Source organism: Pyrgilauda ruficollis, unplaced genomic scaffold (genome assembly GCF_017590135.1).
Source record: "Pyrgilauda ruficollis isolate IOZ18807 unplaced genomic scaffold, ASM1759013v1 scaffold143, whole genome shotgun sequence".
In the NCBI taxonomy this organism is placed as follows: Eukaryota; Metazoa; Chordata; class Aves; order Passeriformes; family Passeridae; genus Pyrgilauda; species Pyrgilauda ruficollis.
In genome coordinates this window covers 971,299-997,508 of record NW_024512877.1, presented here as the reverse complement: position 1 = coordinate 997,508, position 26,210 = coordinate 971,299, and the positions used below count along the sequence as shown (strand labels likewise).

At 54.2% G+C, this 26,210-nt stretch overlaps 3 protein-coding genes across 8 annotated transcripts in view; 2 read left to right on the top strand and 1 right to left on the bottom strand.

Moving 5' to 3' along the window:
* The window catches only part of ARHGEF17 (Rho guanine nucleotide exchange factor 17), a 33,983-nt gene extending 30,151 nt beyond the window's left edge, over window positions 1–3,832 (top strand). The window contains exons 17-22 of the mRNA XM_041460399.1: window positions 78–164; window positions 260–327; window positions 649–797; window positions 885–1,059; window positions 1,703–1,945; window positions 2,478–3,832. Of these exons, the coding sequence (XP_041316333.1) occupies window positions 78–164; window positions 260–327; window positions 649–797; window positions 885–1,059; window positions 1,703–1,945; window positions 2,478–2,668 (913 nt within the window). The 3' untranslated portion in view covers window positions 2,669–3,832. The remainder of the gene's footprint in view (window positions 1–77; window positions 165–259; window positions 328–648; window positions 798–884; window positions 1,060–1,702; window positions 1,946–2,477) is intronic.
* A 739-nt stretch (window positions 3,833–4,571) lies between these two features.
* Window positions 4,572–11,060, top strand: RELT (RELT TNF receptor). 3 transcript variants are annotated; one of them, XM_041460424.1, is made up of 12 exons: window positions 4,623–4,664; window positions 6,708–6,825; window positions 7,046–7,103; window positions 7,453–7,542; window positions 7,658–7,812; window positions 7,892–7,977; window positions 8,159–8,392; window positions 8,541–8,621; window positions 8,710–8,791; window positions 8,863–9,048; window positions 9,123–9,245; window positions 9,850–11,060. In XM_041460424.1, exons 2-11 carry the CDS (start codon window positions 6,800–6,802, stop codon window positions 9,208–9,210), a joined length of 1,086 nt encoding a protein of 361 aa, XP_041316358.1. In that variant the 5' UTR covers window positions 4,623–4,664; window positions 6,708–6,799; the 3' UTR covers window positions 9,211–9,245; window positions 9,850–11,060. The 3 variants fall into 3 exon arrangements, with proteins under 3 accessions (XP_041316359.1, XP_041316358.1, XP_041316360.1); XM_041460425.1 differs by lacking the exon at window positions 6,708–6,825 and having other exon boundaries at window positions 4,572–4,664; XM_041460426.1 differs by lacking the exons at window positions 4,623–4,664; window positions 6,708–6,825 and adding an exon at window positions 4,821–6,547.
* FAM168A (family with sequence similarity 168 member A) overlaps window positions 10,681–26,210 on the bottom strand; it is a 128,438-nt gene continuing 112,908 nt past the window's right edge. For 2 of the 4 annotated variants that reach the window (XM_041460428.1, XM_041460427.1), the window contains exons 5-9: window positions 21,501–21,626; window positions 19,109–19,251; window positions 17,514–17,688; window positions 16,009–16,138; window positions 10,681–15,370 (exon numbers count right to left, since the gene is read on the bottom strand). In XM_041460428.1, coding sequence (XP_041316362.1) covers window positions 16,026–16,138; window positions 17,514–17,688; window positions 19,109–19,251; window positions 21,501–21,626 — 557 coding nt within the window. In that variant the 3' untranslated portion in view covers window positions 10,681–15,370; window positions 16,009–16,025. The remainder of the gene's footprint in view (window positions 15,371–16,008; window positions 16,139–17,513; window positions 17,689–19,108; window positions 19,252–21,500; window positions 21,627–26,210) is intronic. The other 2 variants (XR_005954592.1, XM_041460429.1) reach the window with 2 other exon arrangements.

Here is a 26,210-nt window from a genome sequence, read left to right as displayed (position 1 = left end):
GGTCCCCGGGGTGGGAATTCCTACGTGGAATTCACGCCGGTTCTGGGGGAGCCTCAAGCTTTGCTCTCCTCCTGCAGCATCCACGTGTACCAGTCCTCGGACAACATCCGGAACAGGAAGAACAGCATGAAGATGCAGCACGCTGCTGCAGTCATGTGCATCCTGTAAGTGGGGAAGGGGGATTTTCAGCCCTGGGAGGGCCAGAGCAGGAGATTTTGGGCTTCTGCAGCTGGATGTCAAAGGTGGTTTGTGCCCACAGGTACCTGGATAACCAGGTTTTTGTGTCATTGGCCAACGGGGAGCTCGTTGTGTACCAGCGGGAAGCAGGTGAGCTTGGATTTGGGATGTGGAAAATGCAGCCCCACAGTGGTGGCTGTTGGAGGGTGGCTTGGGCAGCCCCTGGGGAGGGATGCTAGGGGTGGCATCCCTGGAGGGATGCTGGAAACACCACACTCAGAGGCAGGTGGAGATGGGCATTCTTCTCCTGCTCCCTGCCTGCCACTGGAACCCCATGGTGGCATCAGTTTATGTCCCCTCTGAGGGGTGACCTGGAGGAAGTTGTCTTCAGCCACCACACCCCATTGTCCATATCGAGTTGGACTTGGTTTTGGGAACACTTTACCCACCCCACTCTCCCCGCCCTCTCAGGCCGCTTCTGGGACCCCCAAAACTCCAAGTCCCTGTCCCTGGGCTCACCGGGGAGCCCCATCACCAAGATGGTGGCGGTGGCGGGGAAGCTGTGGTGCGGCTGCCAAAACCGAGTCATCGTCCTCAACACCACCACGCTGGCACAGGAGGTACGGGGGGCGGGTGGGCACTCTGGGAGGTGTCACGGGCACCGGTGGCACGGCTGGTGGCATCACCGGTGGCGTCTGTCCCCTCAGCACACGCTGCAGGTGGGGCAGGACGGCGGGCGCAGCGTCACCTGCATGGTGAGCGCGGGCAGCGGCGTGTGGGTCGCGCTGCAGGGCAGCGCCCAGGTGCGGCTGTACCACGCCACCACCTACGAGCAGCTGGCAGAGGCTGACATCACCCCCCCGGTGCACAAGATGCTGGCCGGTAAGTGACACCCGTGACGTGTCTCCAGTGGGTGCCACCGCCGCCTCCAAGGGGTGCCGGCGCCCCTGGAAAGTGCCCCGAAGCATCCGGTGCTGGGAGATTTAGGATGCTGGGTTTGGGGAAGGAGATGTGAGGCCTTGTGGGATTACCCAGGTAATGGTAATCCCATGTGGAAAGGGGGCAGCCCCTGGGGAAATGGATAATTCCGTGCTGAAACATGTGGGTAATCCCATAATCACAGAATCGTGGAATTCCAGAATGGTTTCGGTTGGAAGGGACCTTACAGATCATCGAATTCCACCCCCCTCCCAGGGCAGGGACACCTTCCACTGTCCCAGAGTGTTCCAAGCCCCAGTGTCCAGCCTGGCCTTGGACTCTTCCAGGGATCCAGGGGCAGCCACAGCTTCTCTGGGCACCCTGTGCCAGGGCCTGCCCACCCTCACAGGAAGGAATTCCTCCCGACATCCTCTCAGTGGGAAGCCATTCCCCCTTGTCCTGTCAACCCAATGTGCTGCCACCACCCAGTGGGGGTTGTGAGCTCCCTTCCCCATGTGCCATGTGCCCTGGGGATGGATCCCTGTGGGTGGGGGTTCCCAGCCCTGTGTGGGGCAGGACAAGGCACCGACGCCGGGATGCCCGGCAGGCTCGGATGCCATCATCCGGCAGCACAAGGCCGCCTGCCTGCGGATCACGGCCCTGCTGGCCTGCAAGGAGCTGCTGTGGATCGGGACCAGCGCCGGCGTGGTGCTCACCCTGGCCGTGTCCCCCAAGGCAGCCCCCACGCTGGTGGGGCTGTCCCAGGGCCACACCGGCCACGTGCGCTTCCTGACGGCCATCGAGCTGCCCGACGGCTTGGATGTCCTCTTCCCGCTGCCCAGGGACACGGGTAGGTGGGGTGGCTGGCACGTCCCGGTCCTGGCGCTTTCTGGGGGCAGTGCACAGTGTTTGTGGGGCTGGGAATGCTGTGTTGGATGACCAGGATATGTTGGCGTCCCTGTTCCTTTCTTGCCTTGTTAAAATCCAGGGTGAAAAACTGGCAGTGGAGGGTGAGAAAACTGGATGCCAAACTTCCCTCTACCAGCACGGGCAACCCCAAATTTCCAAGGGAGACCCAAATTCCCATAGTGTCAGCCAGCCCAGCTCCGAGGCAGGGCTGGGATGGGGAGAAGGAGCAGACGGGATGGGAGCTGGCAGGAGCTAATTTGGGTTACAGGGGCCAGTTTGGGCTGGGAGAGGCTGTTGGGATGAGAGGAGGTTTTTGGGGCCGGGATGTGGTGCCTGCAAAGCCGTGGAGGGTTGGTGCTGATGGAGGGTTGGTGCTGATGGAGGGTTGGTGCTGATGGAGGGTTGGTGCTGATGGAGCTCCTGTGGACCAGCGGACATGGTGACAGCATTTTGGGGGGTTCTGCGCCTGGCAGGGGCCGAGAAGCCGAGCGAGGCGGAGAAACGAGACCCGTCCCGGCCCCGTGCCCCCGCCCTGGCCCTGTCCAAGCCCAAGATGTTGGTGATCAGCGGCGGCGATGGCTACGAGGATTTCCGGCTGACCAGCAGCAGCGAGACCGTGGGCCGGGACGACAGCACCAACCACCTCCTCCTCTGGAGAGCGTGACCAGCCACGGCCCCCCCGGGCCGCCCCGGCCAGGATCGGGGGGTGCTGGCCCCCCTGTGCGCAGAGGGGGGGTCCCGGCCCCCTCCCCACCGCCCCCCGCCCCAGCACCTCTCATCTCCAGCCCGGCTGCTCTCTGTGTGCTCGGGGTTGGGGGGATGAGCCCCGCTCCCCCCGCCGTCCCCCCGGCCGCCGCTGGACTCGGGGGGGACACACAGCGCTTCGGGGGCCTCCGGAGGATGGGGAGGGGGCGGGGGTTCGCTTGGGAAGGCGCTGCGGAGGAGGAGGAGGAGGAGGAGGACGGTACCGAGCATCCCTGGGGACCGGCCGGAGGATGCCCGACTGCCCGGAACCTGCCTTGCTCTCCGGTTTTGTGTGTGCCTGCTTCACGGGGCGGGGCCGTCACCCCCCGGGACCCCCGGCCACGCCGCGGGACCACCCCAGGGACAATCCGCCCGCGGTGTCCCCCCCGGCCCGGGCCGCCCGCTAACCCGCTCGCTCCATCGCCAGCACCCAGATAGCTCTGTTCGTTTGTTCGTTTGTTTTAAATATATATATATATTATATATATATAAACATCCTTATTTATTTGGGGGCTTGGGGAGGGGGCAGGGGCATTTCACCGCGCTGCCGGTCCCTCCGCTCCGGAGCCGAGGGGTTCAAACTTCCCGGGCATCGCCCCGAGGGAGAGCCTGACCCGCTGGACCGGGCCGGTGGAGGGGAGGAGGGAAGGAAATTTGGGTGTGCCCCCTCCTTCTCTGTGATTCCCAGTGGGATTGTGCAGCCTGGGAAGTGGGATGAAGGCTCTGCTGCCGTTTGGAGCATCTCTGGATGAGAACAATCATCTTCAGCCACCAGGGCTGTCCCCCAACCCTTCCAATGGGGTGACAGTGTGGGGGACCCTAAAAATGAGACTGTGCTGGACCAACCCTCCCCCATGTGCCCTTTTTCTCCCCCATTTTCCTGCTTTCACCCCAGGATCCAGGCGAGATCAGTGCTCCCACATTGGGACACCCTGTTGTCCCCATGGGAGACGTGACAACCGTGGTGGCAGGGATGAATCAGGGTGTCCCCAGTCCCACACAGCTGGGTGAGTGACAGGAACGCTGCCATCCCACATGGAGCCATCCGTCTGTCCGTCAGCGGGGTGAGTGGGTGTGTGCTATATTTGGGGTGATGAGGATATTTTGGGAAAGGGGTGGGGGGGATTTCGGTCACTCGGGGGCTCTTTGTTATTAAAGGTCACCCGTGCCAGAATGATCCCGGCGTGGTCTCGTCCTTCACCTCGGGATGGGGTGGCAGGGACAGGCTGAGGAGGGGCACGGCTCCCACCGCCCGCTGGGAATGTCACCCACCGGTGCCACAGGTGATGAAGACCCCGGTGGGAGGAAGAAGCCGTTTCCACCACTGGGGTGCAGTTATTCTGCCCTGGATAACCCCGGGGGGGGTATCAGGATATCGCTCCCTTGTGCCACAGAGCATCGGGACACTCTCCGGGTGGACAAGCAGCCGAACAGGGGACACAGGAGGTCCTGGGGAAAACCGAGGGGAATAGAAGGAACGGCAGCCGGGTGTCCCCAGTGTGGGAAAGCTGTCCCCTAGGGAAAGACAAGGCATGGTGTGCTGTAGGAAAGCGGGGTACAGCACTTACAGATGCCCCCTGCGAGCCCACACGGGGAAGAAAACAAAAAAAAAACCTTTTTCTTGCTAATTTAAATTCCTGCTGGGCAGGTGGCACCCGCCCCGTTCTGGTTGTTCCCGTTTTCCCCGCGGCCGGGATAAAGCCCATCCCAAATCCCGCCCCGGGCCGGGATCGGCAATTCCCGCAGTCCCCGCCGCGGCCGGCAGGTGGCGCACGAGAGGGCGTGGGCTCCTGCCGTGACGTCACGGAACGGGGCGGGGCCTGCGGGGCCTCAGGCCCGCGGGTTCATTCATAAGGAGGAGGCGGGAGCGACGGGGCCGCCCCGGGGGGAGCCCGGGGGCTCCGCGGCAGGGACAGGTAGGGGACACCCCCGGGACACCCCCTCGACACCCCCTCTGCCCGGGGCATTCCCCCTTAAAGGCCGTTCCCCCGTGCGGGGCTCTGGGCTCGGGGTTTCTGCAGCTCTGGGATGGGCGAGGAGGGGGCCTCTGGTGCTTTTTGGGGTGCTCGACCCCCCGCTTTGCTGGCTTTGTCTCGGCTCTTTTGTCCCTAAAGCACTCCCGCCGGGAGTGGGGTGCGCCCCGCGGGGCCGGGAGGCTGCGGCTGCTGCAGCGCCAAAGTAGGCTAAAATAAGGGGTGGAGAGGAGAAAAAGTAGGTTAAGGAATACTCAGCAGCAGCTGCCTGGGAAAAGACGCGGCAGCCGTGCCAGGTCTCTATTTTATTTTTTGCCGGAGCTGGAAAATCCCATGGCTCGGAGCCAGGGGCCGGGGATGCTGCGGGATGCTGCGGGATGCTGCGGCGCGGGGCCGGGACGTGGCTCTGCCGGGGCTGCGCGCCTCCCCAGCGCTTCCCCGGGGCTGGTTTGACTTTAACGCTGGAATTTCGTGGCGGCTCGGTCGTTCCCACAGCTCCCCTGGGAGCCGGGGGGGCCGTAATGCAGAGTTTCGCTCCATCTGCCGGACAATCCCCTCCTTGTCCGGGGCTGTCTCCGCAGCTGTTCCCCGAAGTTTTTCCGAACAGTTGCTCCTTTTTCCCTGCGTTTGTCTGCAGGAGCCGGCGGCTGAAACCCTGCTCCCCCACGGGGAGGGGAAGCCCCGGCTGGAATCCCGGCGGGCAGTTTTGGGTTACACATTCTATTAAGGGGGGCTGGGAATAAACGGCTCATGTGATCCGGAGGGATTTCAGGACGTTTCCAAAACCGAGTCGCCTCTTCTGGCGTGTTGGCATTGATGCGCCGGTCAGGTGGGGCTCGGAGCTTGGAGAGTCCCCAAAAAGAGCCGGGTCTGGCGCTGGCAGGGTTATTTTTGGTTCCCTCTGCTTCTTGGAGGGGCAAATTCTGTGGGTTTGGGGAGTGTGTCAGGGCAGCTGGGCTTCCCAGCGTCACCAGCCGGGGGTCTGTGCCTGTGTACCCCATCCCCACTTGGGATGGCCCCAAGCTGCCCCCAAAAGTGGGTGCTGAGTCCTGGGCAAAGCTCCAGTGGCAGCCAGGAGCTGGCACCCCCTGCTCCCTGACCTCCTGCGGCCCTACGGCCGCTTTTTGTTCATCTGAGGGATGCCCTTAATCCCGGGATTAAGCTTGGCCTCCAATCAGCTTTACCCCTGCTCCTGGTGGTGTTTAGATCCAGTTATCCTGATCTGGAATGCTCGTGGTCCCTCGGCCACGGCGGGACCTTCCTGTCCCCTCCTGGGGCCGTTTCTTCCCCAGCTGAGCTGCTCCCCAGGCGTCTCAGTGTGTCCCCAAAGTGCTCAAATTGCACAGCCCCAGGGAATTAAAATGCTCCACGTCAGGTTAAAACTCGAGTTTTATTGGATTATAGGATGGAGAGCTTGCACAGAGCACCAGCATCCCTTTGTGCTCGAGGGGCACATCCCGAATCCCTGGGGGATTCAGGAGCGGGGCTGGCTCCGTGCTGGCATCCTGGGGGAGTGCTCTGTACTGGGAGGGGACTGGAATACAGAGGATGCTCGTTTTGGGGTCTGCTCGTTTTGGGTGTCCCAACCCACATCCTATAAACCCCCAGCTCGGCCCCGCTCACCCCCAGGACCCCTCACGTGTAATTAGCCGCATCTCAGCGTGGTGCTGGCCACTAATTAGGAGAAACTCGTCAGGCACAGGCTGTAATGAAGCTCTGCCAGGGCTCTCACAGGACCGTGACGACCGGGGGGGAATTTCCATGCGGGTGGCAGGGTTTCCATGCAGGCAGCAGGATTTCCATGCGGAGGCTGGATCCGGGTTTGGGTTATTATTTATTTTTTCCTTCCTTCCTTCCCCTGTGCTGTCAGCATAGATTTTAATTTTAACAACCAATTGCTGAGCCTGAAGAGGGGGGATGAGACTCTGGGAAACACCTCTTGTTTTGTTCGAGATTTTATTTAAATATTTTTAAAATGTTTTTTAGTGACTTCATTTCCTTGTGACAGATGCAAAAGGATTTCCTCCGGAGCAGGAAAAACCTTTCTTTAACTTTGTTTAGCATCATCTGCTCCTTGCATGAATGGTGTGACTCCACTGCTGAGGTTGGTCCCTCTCCAGTTTGGGATGGAGCCGGGATCTCCAAGGGAAGGGGTGATGCCGGGCATTCCATAAAATCTCCGAAATAACTTTCTGGGGAATAGCTCAGGACTGCTGCTGTAGGGATATTTAGGCAGCATCCCAGAGGGGAGAAAAAGGGTCCCCAAATTACTTCTCCAGTGGGACTGTCCCTGGATGATGACCCCGGTGCTCCCCCTTGGGCAGGTCCCCCTGGGCGATGAAGAGGAGCGGGATGCACTGGTGGCTTGTCACCGTCCTGGGGGTGAGTATGGCCTCGTCCATCCCATTCCCATCCCATTCCCATCCCATTCCATCCCATCCCTTTGCTTCTCCGATGCTCCACCCCATCCCATTCCCATCCCATTCCCATCCCATCCCATTCCATCCCATCCCATTGCTTCTCCGATGCTCCATCACCACCCCATCACCACACAGGACACGGGGATGGTTTTGCATCCGTCCCGGTGCATCCAGTGAGTTCATATCCCTCACCCCGCTGGAGGAAGCCATCCGCTGGCCGTGGGGCAAGCGACAGGGTGGCGTGTGCCACCGTGCCACGGAGCCGCAGCGCTGCCGGCAGGAGCGGCGCTGAGCGCTCCGATCTCCCGCAGGTGCTGAGCGGAGCTGCCCGGAGCGCCGGGAGCTGCAGCGCCCCGGAGCAGGGCACAGCGGGATGCCCGCCCGGAGCCGAGCCCAGCGGGGTAAGCCGAGCCCAGCGGGGTAAGCCGAGCCCCGCGGGATAAGCCGAGCCCAGCGCGGTAAGCCGAGCCCGGCTGCGGGACCCGCGCACGGCTCACTCCCTTTCCCGTCCCGCAGGATCCAGCCGGGTCGTGCCGAGCTTGTCCCCCCGGCACCTTCTCGCCGGGGGACGCGTCCTGCGCCGCTCACACGCCGTGCCGGGCCGGGAACAGGGTGCTGGTGGCAGCGGGGACGGCGGCGAGCGACAGCCGCTGCGGAGCGTGCCTGCCGGGGTGAGCCCGGCCGGGGAGCCGAGCCCCAGCCCCGCCCGGGCCGGGGGCCGTGTCCTGACCCTGCCCTCCCGCCCCGCAGGTTTCACAGCCCCGGAGGGGAGAGGGAGCCCCGGGGCCGGTGCCTGCCCTGCGCCGCTGCTCCCCGCAGCACCCCGGGGTGCGCAGGTGGGTGCTGCAGCCGCAGGTGTCACCCCGGGGACGCCGCGGGGAGTGTCCCCCTTGGGATGGCCTGGCAGCCGAGGACACCTCTGCTCGCGACGCAAGCGGCTTCTGCTCGCCTGGGGTCCAAGCCTGGGGTTTATCCCAGCAAAGCTCCTCTCTGAGGGTGATCCCGTCCTCCCCGCAGGCCGGCGGCGAGCCCGCAGCCCCGAAATGCCGGGCCGGGCACCGGGAACCAACGGGACACGCGTGACCCTGCTGGGTGAGGAAGAGGAGGAGGCGGCAGCAGCGCAGGCGGCCGTGCTGACCATCGTCCCGGTCTTCTGTGCCATGGGATTGTTGGGAATCCTGGTGTGCAACCTGCTGAAGAAGAAGGGTTATCACTGCACAGCCAGCAAGGAGCCCCAGCCCGGTGGCACCGGTGAGCCCCGGTGATCCCACATCCCTCTCATCCCACATCCCTCTCGTCTTGCTCAGCCCATTCCTATGGTTGCTGGTTCTCCTTGTCCCAGGGCATCCTGGGGTGCCTCATCCCCCATCACCGAGTTTTCCCTGACCTCTGCTTCCAGGTGCCAGCTCCATCTACCAGCTGGAGGATGCCAACGAGGACACCATCGGGGTGCTGGTGCGGCTGATCACCGAGAAGAAAGGTCAGGGGGTCCCTGGGAAGGGGGAGGAGGGGGTGACCTGGGCCAGAGCCCCCTGACCCCCAGCCCCTTGGTGCCCTCCCACACGCAGAAAATGCAGCAGCGCTGGAGGAGCTGCTGAAGGAGCACCAGAGGCAGCAGCTGGTGCCACCGAGCTGTGCCCCCCTCAATAAGTAAGAGTCTCCCCTGAGGACCCCCCGTGCTGGGACCACCCCCACGCTGATGCCGTTTCCCCCCTCCCCAGGCTGCACCTCCTGCCTCAGTTTCCCCCAGCCTGCCAGCACCAGCAGCACCCGCACACGGTGCAGGGACCGGCCCCGTGTGCCCGCTGCGACCAGAAGTGGCCCGAGGTGCTGCCGTCGCTCGGTGCCACCAAAGTCCCCAAACCTGGAGCTCCTCCCAGCGAGGTGACCATCCTCTCCATCGGCAGGTAGGCAGGGACGGCCCCCGGTGTGTGTCCCCTCCGCAGGGGTGGGGACAGGCTGACGTGCTGCTCCCCAACAGGTTTCGGGTGTCCCGGATCCCTGAGCTGAGGAGCGAGGCAGGGGGGGAGCCCCTCCGTGGTCCCCTCCCCGGCGGCAGCGGGATGTGACCCCGGGATGGAACAGCACCAAGGGCCCCCACGAGGTGAGGGGGGGTCGTGGGGAGCCCTGGGGTCCTTCCTGGACAAAGGGGTTCTGAAGGCTGGGAAGTGGAGCATTAAGGCTGTGGGGACACGGTGCGGGGACAGTGAGGCAGGAGGGAGGGGGTGTCCCTGCTGCAGGGTGCTGGCAGGGCCTGGCACGGGGTGGCACGGCCAGGGGCTGCTCCGTGACTCATGGGCAGCTGCAGGGGCTCACGTGCCCTCGCTCACGTCCCCGTGTCCCCTCCTCCAGCAGCGCTGCTGCTGTGACCATCCAGCTCTGGGCCCCTCCCGACGTGAGCATGGAGGGGCTGGAGAGTGTCCAGGGCAGGGAACGGAGCTGGGAAGGGAATGGAGCACCAGGAGAGGCTGAGAGAGCTGGGGAGGGGCTCAGCCTGGAGAAAAGGAGGCTCAGGGGGGACCTTGTGGCTCTGCTCCCAGGGAACAGGCACAGGACAAGGGGAAACAGCCTCAACAAACTGTGCCAGGGGAGGTTCGGGTTGGGTAGTGACAGCCAGGGATGGGTGACACCGAGTGGCTCCTGCCACCCTGGGTGGTGCCAAGGGGCCAATCCAGGCTCACCTGTGGCACATCCCTTGTCCTCCACAGCAGGCACCTGGCCTGGGGGCTGCCTCGGGGTCAGTGACACCCACAAGGACCCCGTGGAGGGGGTGGAGGACACTGGGCATTGTGAAAGCCAGTCCAGCTCGGAGCTGCGAAGTGCTGGAGGTGGCAGCTCAGCTTCTGCTCCCGCCACCAAGGTGTCCAAGAGCAGCACAGCAAATCCAGCGTCTCGCTCGGCTGGTGAGAAGGATTCTCTGTCCCTGAGGCCTGAGGGTGGCCACGGCGTGGTGGCCTCATAGATTGGAACTCCAGGAGCTGCGATGCCAGTGGTGGTGGCCACGGGAATCATCATCTCTGGGAACCACGATGCCACAGCACAGCTCCACTGGAAGCACAGGGGGCACTGGATGCCATTTCATGGTCACCCTCTGGGTCTGTTGAACTCTCCAGGACCATCACGAACTCCTGATTTCCCTCCATCACCTGGTGCCAGCGCTCAGGATAGTGAATCACTGGATCACAGAATGATTCCCCCCTTCCCAGCAGCCCAGCTGGGGCATGGATTGCTCTGGGCAAAGCTGGTCTCCTGCATCCATCCATCCATCCATCCATCCATCCATCCATCCTCTCTCCAAAGTCTCAGCTCAGGAGCACACGGTGCTGATGCTCACCATGCAGATGACATATTTCACTTTCCATAGGAATTGCTTCTATGGGGTCACGCTGGCTTGGCCGTGTTGGGATCACTGGGATAACCCACCCAAGGTTGGGTTGGAGACCATCAGCCTCAACCACCACCCCAAAAAAGGGTTTATGGCTGGCCCCATTCACCTCCCCACGACATCACCGTGCCAAAAAACCAACCACCAAACCCTCTGGGGCTCTTTTATTTATTTATTTAATTTTTTTTGGAAACATTTTAATAGTTATCGAATGTTCTACATCTTACAGTAAATATCGTACAGTTACAAACTCTTGGCTGAAATCTGTCAGGGAGATCACGACCTGATCTTCAGAACCAAAACCAGAACAGAAAACAAACGGGAAAACAACCCCAAATTTACACTTCAGATGGACAAACTGAGGCTGTGGGGCTCTCCAGGGCATCAGTCCAAGGCCATGTTCCCTACACACCTGTGAGATGTAGACTTGGAAGACGTGGTTACTCTTGGGTTGAAATTTTTTTTTTGTTGTTGTTCTTTCAGGGAATTTTTTTGGTATTTATTTTTATTTAAGAGGTCCAATAATACTTAAAAACGAGCTGGTCTGGTGGTCAAAATCAATTTAAAATTAATTACACGGAAAGAGGGGTGGGAGCCTGGTGTGGGTTGAGGCCGTGTTGTGGGAATGGGAGGGTTTGGGTGTGATCCTGCACTTTGCCATGCTTCCCTACAAATCCCTCCCCTGATCCTGAACCCCTCTTCCCCCTGGAAAATTCCATCTCCCAGCTCCATCTCTTGCAGGAGGATGCAGGGAGGCTGCAGGTGGCCATGTTGCATCAAGATTATTCCCTACAAGCAGCACAAGCGAGCGCTTCCAAACGGGAATCGCTCCTGTCAAACCCCAGATTTTGCTATTCCTGCCCTGCAAACATTCCCACAAGCTCTTCTGCCTGATTGCCAGAGAATCTCCAAGTGCCATGGTGCAACATGCCACAGAAATGCCTTTTCCAAGGATTTCCTCCCTCCCAAGCTCGTCACAGATTTTATTTTCCTTTTTTTTCCCCCTAAGGGAATGCTAACACACAGCAGAGAAAATATTTGGGGGCTGATCCTGGCTTGGGAGCAAAGCCAAGGGAAGATGGGCAGAGGGTCACCACAGCTGGAGGGCCTGAAAATATTGGCAATTAGGAAAAAAAACCCAAACCAAAAATACCTGGATTTATGGGTATCCAGCAGCTCTTATTGCTATTGTTGGCTGGTTGGATTTTACCAAAAATAAAGCCTCAAGTGTTATTTTTTTCCATCCTGCTAAAAAAACCAGGATCTCATTTCTTGCCCTCCAGCTGGGAACCACATCATCCCCACGATCCCAGAGGGGATGGCAAAGAGTCAGGGGGGTCTCTCTGGGAAGGACCAGATTCAGTGGGACGCTGGTGGCTGGAGGAAAACCTGATGCTCTGAACACCCCTCATTAAAACAAACCCCTTAAATAACATTTCCTGGGAATTACATCCCAAAACTGCAACGGTGCTGAACAGAGTGATTTGTTATTCATAAAATGCAGTAGGAAATCCTTGCCCGGAGGGTTCAGCCACTTGGAGGCATGATGGCCTCAGGCTCCAAGGGGCTCCTGGGCTTTGGGGGTCACCACCACCACTAAAATCCGATTTTCCCCCCAAATCTCACCTCGCAGCTTGTGTTTTGAAGTAAAGGTAAGGCCTGGGATGGGTTAATGGTTCAGAGTTATTTTTTCTTCCTCTTTAGCTGGAATTTTAATCTCAGACACTTCAGTGGCTGCTAAGGATGGTTTAACCCCTCCTGCTCTTTCCCACTGCTGCCCAGTGTGATCCTTCACTGTGGAAAACCCTTTTCCTCAACCAACATCAGCAAAGCTTTGCTGGAATGAATATTTGAGAAGCTGGTGGCCCCCATCAGTGTTCCCCACTGTGACCTTCCCAGGACTCTCAGTTAAGCCATGACTTGACCAAGGGAAGGATTTGGGATCAAGGGAAGGGCAGGGAGCATCTCCCCAGCACCACAGCCCCTCCTTGGGAAGGAGCTACCCAAGCCTGGCACTGTGTGGTGGCCCTGGTTCCACACAGTGGCTCAAGGCTGGTTACCAATGTCCTCACTAAAGCCTCTGGCCCAACAGGTGGCAAATATTTCACCTCTCTACACTTTGGTTAATGAGTATTTCTGCCTGGGAATAATGGGATGAGGAGCTCTGGATCTGCTTTTGATCCAAGCAAAGGAATTAAAACCCAACTGCCCCGTGTCAGGGCTCATCACTGGGTGATCCACCACGCTCAACTCCTGGGGCTTTCTCCCCCACCTTTAATGTTTCTTTTCCTTCCAGGAGAAAGCCCAACATCTCCTTTCCACACACGGGCCAGAATTTTAGGAGTGGTTCCTAACGTGGTGCAGGGTGTCTGGGACAGTGGTGGGATGGTGTCTGCTGGGACAGGGACCCCAAAGCTCACTGGACCCCACAAACCAGAGCGCCTTTTGGGAGGCCTGACTCAATGCTGACAGACATTAACACAAAGTCAGCATGAGAGGGGGAAAAAGGGGATCTCAGAAGTCTTCAGTTCTTAGGATCTGGGGATTTTTTTGGCCCAGGTTTAACTGCAATGTGCTACAAACAGTGCAAGGATGATGTGTTGGTGTTATTTCCCAAGGTCCTGCTGCTCTTTACTAATCCTTGGCTTTGCCAAGCCAAATGGGGAACCCACTGCCTATTTGCTCTTTTTCTCTTTTCTCCTTCTCCTTTCCCTCAATACCAGTCCAAAGTGCAGCCCAAGGGTGCCCCTTCCCCACCCCACAGCACTGGTATCCCCCCACAGCAAATCTCCCCCCACTTTGTTCCTCTTGAGGCTGAGGAGGGCAACCAGAGCTTTGCTCTAGATTTCCTTCAAAACCAGCAGAATCAACCAAATGACCCCCAAACAGAAGTGCCAACACCCAACCTGACAAACCTCCTGGGACCAGCCAGTGGGAGGGAAAGTCCTCCTGGGATCCCTAGGCTTGTTACTCCCCACCTGGCCCATGCTCCAGAGAAGGAGCTCCAGGAGCAGAAGCCAAGTGGGGAGACTCCACCGAGAGCACGGAACACTTATGGCACACTTGAGGCAAAAATCAAAACCCAACCAAGCTTTTGTCTTAAAAAAACCCCAAAGAAGTCCCAAAAACCTTGTTTCTATGCTGGGTTTAGTGACAAGGATTTAAAAACAAACTGGCCACAAGCATTGTCTGCAAATCCAAACTGCCTCTGCTGCCCTCAAGACAACTTATTGCTCTACTTGGACACCCCGAGGGGGGATGTCACCAGCTTCCTGTCCCCATGTCCCTGGGTAAGCCAAACCCCCCCAAAATTACCCTGATGCCCACAGCCTCTGCGTGCCCAGTGTTCCCCATCCTGGTCCATGTCAAGTGTGGATCACCTTCCCTGCTGTCACCTCTTCTCAGGTGCCTTCCCGTGAAGGAGGCGACGTGTTTATTGCTATTTCTTCCTCCTCTCCCACCTCTCCAAGCAGAGCAGCCAGACATCATCCCTCTCCCCGGCCTTCCTCCATGGTGCTGGTATTTGTGCTTGGATGAACATTTCTCCTGGAAGTCTTGGAGCTGGAACCCAAAGAATGGGAGGGGGACACCTCAACTGCCATGGAGGCAGCGCAGTTTGGTCTCAGCCCTGCCAACACCATGGGTGCAAGCTGAAGCCACCCACCTTGCCTTCACCCTGCCTTGAAGACTCATCTCCATCAACCAGACGCCCTCCTTTCCCACACCACCATACTCTGGAGAAGCTCTTCAGACCAAACCCTGAATCTGGAGGAGCTCCTCAGACCCAACCCTGAACCTGGAGGAGCTCCTCAGACCAAACCCTAAACTGAGAGAAGCTCTCCAGATCAACCCTTGGACCTGGAGAAGCTCTCCAGATCAACCCCTGGACCTGGAGAAGCTCTCCAGCCCAACCTTTGGACGTGTCCTTGTTTCCCTCAGCAGCTGCCCAGCACATCTCTGCCTGCAAACAGCAGCCACACAGGGAAGGAGCCGCCTTCTCCCTCACACTGCCCCAGGACGTGGCTGAGGGGGAGCATCCCGTTTTCCCAAGGGGTTCCAGATGCTGCCAGGGCATGCATCTTCCTGCTGCTCCCTTCCCATCACCCATGATCCATGTGCCCAGTTGGAAAAAGCAGACCAAAGACCCGCTGGTGACCAGTCCTCGTGCTTCCTAAGACAAGTGTGTTACGTCGCTAATTATATTTATATTCTCTTACTCCTACAAAAAGAAGGGATGAGTTCAGAATTCCACTGCAGATAATGCATTTATAATCTATCACGACAGCTATCTGGAAGACACCAATTTTCTTGTAATATGTTATGAAAGATTGAATAATTTATATTCTTCAACTAAAAATACCCAAACCAAATCGGAATAAGCCTGCCTACCAGCGCTGTGCTTTTCACATAGTACCCTGAACATCAACCACTCTTACTAGCCAAAAAAAATCTAGGCTCTTGTCAACAACAACGACAACAGAAAAATAACAAAAAGAACCCAAACGAACAAGAAGTGGGGGGATCTCTGCACCACTCAGCTGGGCAATGCTGGAAAAGTGAAGATTCTGAGCTTTCAAATGATAGGACCGAAGAGAGAACTTGACTATTGCTCAGTGTCAGTATGTGTGTTACACAATTCATGTGGGAGGGGGAGGAAGGGGGGAAAAAAAGAGGCAGAAGATTAGAAAAAGCAGCTTTTACAAAAACCACTAAAGAATGCATAAAGTGACCCTTGCACTTTTTTTTTTTTCTTTTGTTCTTGCAAACAGACGAGGCGCTGAAGCCCAGCGGCCGCAGCGCCGATGTAAGACTTGTGTAGTTGCATACAATGTTTGACTCCGGATCTGGAAGAGAGCAAATACATTAAAAACAGGGAGTTAGAAGGATGTTCTCCTCCTCTCTGCACCTCTGCACCACGTGGAGCTGATCCGTATGGAATTTAACAGTCCCTGTGGGCAATTTGTCAGGCAAGGGAGCTGGGAAAGCAGCAGCTCGCCGGTGGTATCCAACGCAGAGGATTACAAATATGCAGATGAGCTGCTCCCTGCTAATTGCACACCAATTTGGGAGGGGCAGGATTAGCCCGGTGTAATTTGTGTGGCACTGAGAGATTTTAGATAACCCCGGGGCTGGATGGGATCTCCCTGGGCAGCATCGTGTTCCCATCAGCTGCCTGTCCTGGTAATTGGGCATGATGGGCCAAGGGCTGCAGGAACAAGCAGCTGGGATTTCTGGGATCCCAGGCATGACAGGAACACACAGGCAGCCGCATGCAACCCCGTGCTAATGAACAGCGTGATCTCCCAGCAGGGAAAAGGAAATATTCCAGTGACAGAAAGATGGGGAGGGACTCTTTGTCAGGGAATGCAGTTAGAATGGTTTCAAAGTGCCACAGGGCAGGGTTAGATGGGACATCGGGAAGGAGTTCCTCCCTGTGAGGGCAGGGAGGCTGTGGCACAGGGTGCCCAGAGGCAGCACTCACATGGATTGGCCAGTGGTTTACCAGTGTGGAGGTACGTAGCTGTAGGTGGGGGTTCCTTGAGCCCTGTACGTTGGCACGGACACTGGATGTGCTCCGATGGCGGTGTGTTGGGGGGTGGTCAACAAGGTTCCTGCAGGGACACAGAGACACTTGTCACGGAGCAGAGGAACTGCCATTTGTGGGTACAGTGGGGCAGGAACAGCATCAGCTGCCTCCTTTTCCCTCTTCCCCTTTTTCCCTTCTCCCTGATAATTCTTCTGCCTGCCAGACCTGATTCAAAAGTGTTGGACCCACATGACTGGGATCAGGCAGCACCACAAACAGAATTAGAGCCCCTGAAGCTCCAGCAGGTTTTCCATGCTACCTCTGGCCCTTAACCTTAAGGGTTTTCCTTGTTTTTTCCAGTGATCCTTGTCCCTGAAGACAGGAAGCAAAGCTGGCCACAACCTGCTGACATCTACCTGCTGAAAGCACTGTGCTAAACTGGGACAGCAAATCACTGCACAGATCTGAAACAAACCGGAAGGGATGAGGGATGCAAAGGGAGATGAGGAAAAAAACCCAACAGACCTCCATGGAGAATTAAGATGAGCCTTTTTTTAAGTCTGCAGCCGGTCAACAGAGAGGTTTTAGATCAGAACTTGCACAGTGCCTTCACGGGGATGGAGGACACAGCCCTGGACTACTCTGTTCTGGGAGCAACTGGGTGCTCAAACCAAATTCTCAGTTTCTGGGTATCTCTCTGAAAATGTTATTAATGAAATTCCAACACATCCCACGTGCATTAATTACATTTATCCACTTCTCAATATAAGCAACAGTAAATCTCTCAGAGTGGTTCTTGTCACATCCAGGCTGCAATATCTCTGCTTGGAATAGGGATTGTGTCTCATTACAGACTCCTATTTCACAGCTAATGCAGATGCAAAAGGATGAATGATGCATTTCTTGGCATAATTCAATATACAATCCCAAGAATTGTTAAGGAGAAAAATACAGGCTTTGGAAAAAATAAAACCAGCCCCTATCTTACTTAATGTGCTATTAATTACAGTTAGAATCTGCATGTAAAATGTAGAGGAACTGGGATAGATAACACAAGGTTAACATTCATTTTGTCAGACAAAAAAACATGACCAAAAGTGTCTTTAAAAAAAGTGCTCGAGGGAAATACAACTAGTTGAGGACGGACCAATCTGGTTATTCCTTCACTTAGGGAACAGGCAGAGGAATGGACAATATATTTAAGGATACAGAATAATATATTTAAGGATACAGAATAATATATTTAAGGATACAGAATAATATATCTAAGGATGCAGGAGTGAGCCAAACCAAAGGTCTCCTCCGATGAGTCAGATCAAGATTTGGGGCAAATTACTGCATTTCTGCCTGCACAGGAGCAGTGCCCATCAAACAAAACCAGCAGGTGAACCGAGGGCTGGGATGCAGGGGGAATTTTTTTTTGCCCAGGCCTCAGAGCAGGGGAAGGGCCGTGTCCTTACCTGCTGACATTGCCATGGTGGTGCCAGCCACCATGCCCATGGCCACGCCGTTGGTGCGGGGCGCGGCCACCGGGGCCGGGTAGATGGCCGAGGGGATGCTGTTGGGCTGCACCACCGTGGTGTGGTGGATGACGTGAGGCTGGGCCGCGTACACGGGCTGGGTGTAATAAGCTCCCTGTTGGAGAAGGGGGAAAAAAAACAAATGCCACCATCATTCCAGGTTCTTTCCCAAGCTAAGGAGTTCTCGGTTCTGTGACTCGAGCTCTGCCGAAGAGCTGGTGTTTCCATGGATGAGCTCCCGTGCCCATGATGCCTTCTGAAGGCTGAGCTAGAGCAGAGGCTGGGCAGAGTTACAGATTAAAGCAGGGATTTATTAAAAGGATCTCCTCCATGGATCCACCTTGGGCAGCACAAGAGCCCAGGCAGGGACACACCCAAGATGAACCAAAATAGTCACAAAATGCACGAGTGCTCACGGGGTCTCACTTTTATAAGGTCTGCTCCATTTGCATATTGCAGTTAATTGTCCAATTACAGCTTTAGGTTATGAAGTCCCATTCTTCCTGTTTTCCTTCTCTCTTAATTTCACCATTGTTTATGCTCTCAGCTTTAGGTTATGAAGTCCCATTCTTCCTGTTTTCCTTCTCTCTTAATTTCACCATTATTTATGCTCTTAGGCCTGAAATTTGGATCATCCTTGGTCCCCAGCTAGAGAAGGAATTGTTTTGTCTCCCTACTCTGTGAAGAGCTCACCAACACTTAACATGAAGCTCAGAACTGCACACCTAGGCAGAACAGAATCTGAAAAATATGAAAGCTAAAACCTGAGGCATCACCTAGAGACCTGAACCTGGGGATATGGGGAATGCAAGAGGAGGGAACCAACAGTCAAGGAGTCAATCCATCCAGGACAAACCCTGCTGCCTCCCTTTGGTGGGATGAAACAGGGACTGGACACAAACAACTGCTGGCATAGAAAATGAACAAGAGATGGGAGGAAAGGACAAGCCATGGTTCTTGGATGATCCCAAGGTGCTTGGGTCCAGTATTGTGTCATCTTCTTGGGTTTCACACAGGGCTCCAAAATCCAGGCTGCCAAGGCTCTCAGGGTTTTGAAACAAGGGGAGAAGGAGCCAACAGAAAAGGAAGAAAAAGCTTCTCATAGTAATGAAGAGCCTGAAATGAGGAGATGCACAAGGGAGAGAACTGCTGTCCCCAGGACAGGCAGCAGCATTGTAAGGACATGCAAACCAGGCATGGGAGGAAAGAAAACAAGGATTTGAATCAGCAAAAGGGAGATTTTACTGTGCATTAGTGAAAGCCCCATTAGAGAACCTCTGAAGGTCTGGATTAAAGGGAGAAGGAGGTGCAGGGCAACTATTCCATCACTTCTTTCTTTCAGGAGCTACAAATGCTCACAGGACAAATGGCACATTCTGTGGCTGGGATTGGAGAAGAACCAGTGTGCAGGGTTGTACTGCAATGGACTCAGGTGTGTTGGGGCGTGGCCGAGGGGACAGGAGGTGGCACCTACCTGGGTGCACAGGTTCTGCTGTGGGTGGGCACTTGTGATGGGGACAGGAGGTGGCACCTACCTGGGTGTACAGGTTCTGCTGTGGGTAGGCACTTCTGATGGGGTACATCGCGGTTTGGTACGGGTTCGGAGACGGCGAGTAGGGAGGAGGGGCGTTGTTACTCTGGGTCGGTGGCACCTTGTAGGGAGTCCCCGCGGTGTACCCTGCCACAGACACAAGAGGGGTCCCAGTCAGGGCCTGGAATGGCTGCTCAGGGCTGGCAGGAGGGCTGGGAGAAGCCATCCCCTGAGCAAATGGACCCCGAAGACTGCGTGGGATGGAGAGGAGAAGGCAAGGCTCAGCCCAGCCAAAACACTCAAATATATTTAACTTATTTACTCAAATATATTTGGCTCAAATATATTTAACTTATTTACTCCACCAGTGCTCAGCAATTAGAGAAGGCCAAGATTTCAAGTCTAATATCCCACATCATCCTCCAGGCACTGAAACAGGGCGAAGAACACACAGAGCTTTTAGAACTCCCTCCTGATTACTGCAGATTGGAAAAATAGGTGTTAATTAACAAGGGGAATAGCTGTGACTCTTTTCCTCACTCACATTAGCAGGAGAGCAACCATCTTCAAATGAGAAGTGGAAAAGGTTTGAAATATTGATCGGAGCAGAAGTTCAGCCTCCTCCATTAGGACTCCTCCAGGAACCCAGGATCAGCCACAGACCAACCAACCTCCTTGCTTTACATTGAATGGATTTTTTTCTCTATTCTGAACTCGTTTTTTCAAACAAATACCTCAGAGGCTGCCAGTTCTCAGTGTCACACTTCATTTCTGAGGGCTGTCTAGAGATGTGGACCTGCTCAAGCCTGTGTGGTTTCACCACTTTGAATACCAAGACTTGCAGTGTTTCCTGACTGATGAATCACGGACAGTTTATCTCCTATATTAAAAAGGTATTAAAACATAATAACCCAGGCAGATGTAATCTGCCGTGTTTATAAACTGGGGAAAAAACACAACAACCTGCAGGTAAAACAAAGTGAAAACAAGGTTTAATGACACAAGATGATAGAGGCTCCTCTCTGTCTGGCAGGTAATTTTAAAACCTAATTATGACTAACACCTTATTAGGATTAGGCTGCCATGGCCCGTGCTGCTGCCGCTTTGTGGTTCAGCAGCAGCAGTGAGCCTTTAAGCTCCATCTTCTATTAAAATTGCTGATTAAATCCCTCATGTCACTCGAGAAATCTCAGCCTTATTGATCCTGCAGCTCACAAGTGCCCTGGATTGCACAGAAATGTTTTTCTATAAAAAGCTTCTTAGGGGGGGAAAAGAGCTCAGTGGGGAATTTTGTGTTGCCGTCCCCGCTTGTTTCCAGGGTTCACCCCGAGCAGGATTCCTCAGCTGGGCATGGAACTGACAGGATGTCCACAATTCTGCCCCTCTGCCTCCCTCAGGTGAAATCCCACCTGCAGAGCTGCCTTCAGCCCTGGGGACACAGCAGAAGGACATGGAGCTGCTGGAGAGAGCCCAGAGGAGGCCACTGAGATGCTCCGAGGGCTGGACCATGCCCGGTGTACAGCCCCTACCCCAAGGAATGGTAGAGACATCCTTTTCCCAAGAGAAAGTCTCCCAAAGGCTTTTAAAATATTTATTTTTAATAACTCTTTTCTTAAAAAAAAAAAAAATTACATTTCTTCATCTCACCTTGTCATGTAATTGATTGAATTTAGTAAGAAAATGGAGTCTGGAGTAGCTGTAAGGTGAGGAACACTCTGACCCCACACCACTCATGCCCCAGATTAAGCAGGGGCCAGAGGACATCCCACATACCAGGGAAAGCATCCCAAGGTTTATCAGGGAGCTTATCAGCCCTCCTGGAGGCACTACTTATCCTCTTCAGGGATGAGATGACAAGGCTGCACTGGAAAAGCCTGTTTGACTGTGATCCCTCAATGGCATCGCCTCCCCCTTCTCCTGCTCAGCCAGCCTGGCTTACAAGGTGGGAGTTTCAACAGTGTTCTTTGAAAATCAGGCTTTATTGTGGAATTCTTTCAGTTTTAAGGGAATGGGGAATAATGTCCCTTTGGAGATAAACACCTGTCAACAACCCCAGGTTGCTCCCAGGGATCAAACACTCAGCTAAGAGAGAGGTTTCACCTTCTCCACTGGAATTCCTCCTCTGCAGGAGCAGCAAGAGGGTCAGTGCTCTTCTTTCATGGTCCTTCATGGTTTTAATCCATCAAAGCCAGGCTGGATGGGGCTTGGAGCAACCTGGTCTAGGCGCAAGTTGCCCACAGGGCTTGGAGCAAGATGGTGTTTAAGTCGCTCCCAACACAAACCAGTCTTTGATTCTGTGATCCCAAATAACCCTGCCCACAAATCAGTCCCCAGCAGGGGAGGCAAACAGACACAAACCAACCCAGCAGCCCCCACCAGAAGGAAAGTTTATTTACTGAATGCTGCAGAAGAAGCCTGGTAGGTTCTGTTCTCGGTGCCAGCGTCCACCGGGAGGTGGAAGGTGCCCTCGGTGGCACAGGACGAGGAGGTCTGGGGCCAGGCCTGCTTCATCAGAAGTGTGGCTGGAGTGGACACAGAGAAGAGGTGTCACACAGAGCAGTGACAGGCAACTTCCCACACTTATGTCACCTTGGAATCACCTTGTTAATCTCTTCCCTCCAGGTTCCTACCCCTGAGGTGCTGAGCCCCACGGAAGGGACTTCACTCCCCGGTCAGGGCTTGGAGATATTCCTGGAGTCCCAGGGCTGAGCAAGGATGTTCCACACCCTCCACACCTGCTGAGACTCTGAATTAACCCTCTCTGAAGGTACAGCTGTAAATCTGGAGTGTCACAGGGCTGCAAGCTGGGAATTATTGGGATCAATCCTCTGGAGTGGGGAGGCTGAGGAGGAATTGGCAGTGGGGTCACAGCCTGCAGCAGCACAACACATCGCAGTGGATGGAAATCCACCTCCCAGAGAGTGCAGGGAAGCACTGCTGCAGGTCTGCTGGTCCACCAAGCCCTCCTGAGACTCTCCCAGACTCAGACAGGAATGGGGAGCACAGAAACACCCAGCAGTGCTGCTTTGCTGGCCATCAGCAGCTGTGGGAGATACTCATGGGTGTGAGATCCACCCGGAGATGTGGAACCCTGCTCCTCCCTCCTCCAACAGAAAACCAGGAGCTTTGTGGGAAGTCAGAGATTCAAACCCAATTTCTCCTCCACTCAGTCACTGATCACTTTCTGCTCCAAGTGTCTGCCCTCTCCCAAAGGTTTGGGAGTTATTAAGGATTTCCAGGCTGCCTTGCTTTATTTTCCATGCTAGGCTGCACTCAGGAACATCACACTGGAGAGCAACTCCCAGTGCTGCCACAGAAACACTCCCTCAATTATGCTTTTATTCAGAATCAGATTCACTTTTGCCTCTGGATTTCACAGAGGTTTTAATTTCTGAGACTGATGAGACAATTCATTCCAATGTTACATGAATCCTTCCTCTGTGGTTTTCCCTCTCCACATTAAACCTGCCACAAAATCAAGGCAATTTGGGTTGGAGATGGCTGGGAAACTGTCAAAACTCTGCATGTTCTTTATTAAATCATGGATCCTCAGAGAATCCATCACTTAAAACTACACAAAAGGTGGACCAAGGAGGCTTCCAGGAACATAAATACCACCTGGTCCTTTGCAATAATTCACAGGGATCACAATCCAGCCATGACTATCTAATATCATTTAAGGGCTGCCTCCAACCAGTGTCTTCTGGATTTGGTTTATCCTCTCACCTAAATATAAATAAAATAAAGAGTTTTTATTAATTATCAGTTTAATCCCTGGTAAATCAACCAGTGGGAACTGAGCAAACAACGTGGGCTGTGGGTCTCTGCAGCACTGGGACTGCTCTGTTTTCCTGACAGGACCTTTAGATGACGTGAGAATGTTCGGGACATATTTTAAGTGGAAAAGACAAAAATACAAACCCTTTCAAAGCATTGTAGGATATCTTGCTTCCCTCTAACACCCTCATTTGTGATGGATACAGCCTCCAGCCCTGAACAAAGTTTGCAATAAGCTCAATTCCCCAGGCAGTCCTGTGCCTGAGCTCCTCAAAAGGATGGGAACATTCATCCTTGGAAAGCCTGGTGAGGCACCACGGGATATTCACCTCTCCAGACCCCAAGGTACCCCTTAGGGACCCACTGGTGTCCCCAAAGAGTCACTGGGCACCTCTAGAGGATGGCTCAGAGCACTGCTGATGCTCCCACTCCCTTCTGCAAAGCAGCATTTCCTCCAGGCAGCATCCAGAAGCAGGAATGGGGGATTGGAGCCTGCGTCCTGTCCCACGACACTCCCACACAGATCCCTAATTTCTGAGGCTGGTTTCAGTCCTGCTCTGTAAGGGCACTGCTGCAAAGCCATCACTTCTGCCCTGCATTATTAATAAACACAGCTCCAGCCTCAGCCAGGCTCCACGAGCAAAGTGCGTGTCCTACTTTCAGGAAAAGAAAAAGGGAGGCTTTAATGAAGGAAGTTAAAACAAAACAACCACGAGCAAGACAGAATGCCTGCGAGGGAACATGCACCAGGCTTAATGAAGACATACATAATTTTATTTTTTTTTTATTGTGTCTCTGCAGCAGAGTGATTTTAGATGCTCATTTCTGCATACTTAAAAGGGATTTTTTAAGAACATCAGGCTTATTGCAAGCGTGAGTTTGCAATGCTGGTGTTTTGCCTTGTGTCTCTCCCTCTAAAAACTGTGGAAAATGCAGCAGGAAAAATCACACAAGGCAGGAACTTGAAGTGGAATGGAAAGGAATTGATAGAATCACAGAACATCCTGAGTTGGGAAGGATCAACCAGGATCATCCAGTCCAACTCATGCCCTTGCTTGTAGGGCTCCTTTGGAACAATGTGGGGAATAATCTAACACCTTTTGGGCTCGAACAGCAGCAAATATCCACTCAAAACCTGGCACTGGGAGAGGGAGAAATCAAGACTGGCTCCAGTCACCATTTCCCTTTCCTCACTGGAGGACTGGAGCAAGGGCACTCCAGACTTCTCCAAGTTCCTCTCCTTGTTTCCTTCTGATGCTCTTGCAAAGCTTGGGTCACTACATCATTTAATTTCCCATGTAGATCCCAGGATTTTGGGAACCACGAGGTCAAGAGAAGAGCATGAGGCATGGCTGAAGCATCAGGGAGTGTTTGGAGAACATCAGGGACAAAAGCAGGTGGGATTTGAAAACTGGAATTATCTTCACTCAGGGGTTGATCTCCCACCAAGACTTTGCATGGAATCCACCAAAATTCATGAGGTTTGAGGCAAGAAACATCTGAGAGGGAGCAGGAGCACCAGGGTGGAGCAGAGATGGTGATCAAGCTGGGACAGAATGGTTCTGTTCAAGAGCCCTTGCTTGCAGGTACCTCGCAAGAACTCAGAAACCACAAGCTCTTCCCACCCTTTCCAGCCTCTGTGCCAAGCAGTATTGAGGGGCACCTTTCCCTGGGTAATCTCCATCTGGAGAATCAGATGAACCCTGAGTTTGTGACTGCTTTTTAGTGAGCTGGAGGGATTTCTGCCAGCAGGAACCACCTCCTGCCCAGCCTGGGAGCTTTGGAACAGGACCTTGTCCATGGATGTTCAGGAGCAGTTATTCTGCTGGGAACATGCAGCATCTCTTTCTTTTTTAGACTCAATGTCTAAAATCCCTTAAAAACATAATTAGAATTAGTTTGCTGTTTGAGAAGTTCAGGATTTGAACCCCCAAGCTGACTCCCAGTGTGTTTGAAGGACACCAGGAGCACATTCTCTTTCCAGCCTCCTGTGTGACAGCAGCTCCTTCAATTTGAGGAAACACTCTCTGTACTGATGAAGGTTTTAGCTCAGCCACTGAACCACAGAATTAGCTCAGCCCAATTCCATTTAACACAGCTGAGGATGCTGTCACTCTGTCACATGTCCCCACTGCTGGGAGATTTTATGGCACTTCTTTTCCATCAGTTAGCTCTCAAAGTAACTTATTATTTTTCCTCCTGGAAGTCTGCTTTCCATTGAGAAGGGACCACTGAGTGTGGTGCTGGGAGGTCCTGAGCAGCAGAGCCTGCTCCTGCTTCCCAGAGTGGTTAAAATGGTTTAATATCCTCTGTGATATGAAATGGTATTGATTTCAAGAGCTGTAAAAATTGTTTAGAAGAGAACCACTGAATGGTTTGGGTTGGAAGGGACCTTAAGGACAATCCAGTTCCAACCCTGTGCCTTGGGCAGGGACACTTTTACCTAAACCAGGTCTCTTCAACTTGCCCTCATGATTTATGGGAAACTCTATGAAAAGTTTCAGCATTTTCATTCCTATTTCAATTTCTGATTTTTAATCTTCATAGTTTCCTTGCTAGTTTAGCGCTTAGCTGTGTTAACCACTGGAAGGCTTTTGTTCTCCATAAAAATTGACCTGTCAGCTCTCTGGCCATCAGGAGATTTCCAAGATGGAAATTATTAAATGGTGTCTAAGATGTACAAGAAGGAATTCAGACCCCCCCAAAAAAGCCCTGTCCTTCAGTGATTTGGGGTTTCCTCTCACTTGGGTGTTCCCTTGGCCATGTGCCCACTCAGTGGACGAGCTGCTGCCTGCACAACTGGGGACAAGTGACATTTTATAATATCCAGGCCAAAATGCCAGAATGCTGCAGTATTTACATTCCTGGCTGAGCAGGGAGGACATTGCCAGCCTCTGGCAGGACAAGCTACTAATAAATTTATGGGCTTTTTCTTATTCTATGGAGTTGTTTTCATTTAATTCCTCCAGTGTTTTATCCTTCAGGGGAAAGGAGGGTGGCCAGCACAAATCCAGGGGAACAAAAACTGTTTCATGTTCCATGTTAAGGCTTTAATGGGAAGAAATGCAGCTAAAGACCTTATTAAAAGCACATAAACCCAAACAAAACACAACAGATCCCTTCCAGAAACATCCACAATAAACAGTTTTATGGAATATGTGTAAACTGTGATGTGGAGAAGACAAAACCAAAAGATTTTGGCAACAAACCCTTCATTCCTGTTTCATCAGCCTTGGAAAGCATCTGAGCCTGGGGATCCACTGATTTTATGACAACTGGGAGATTGAAAACTTGGCAATTAAGGGGAAGAGAGGGTTTAGCAAGACTGG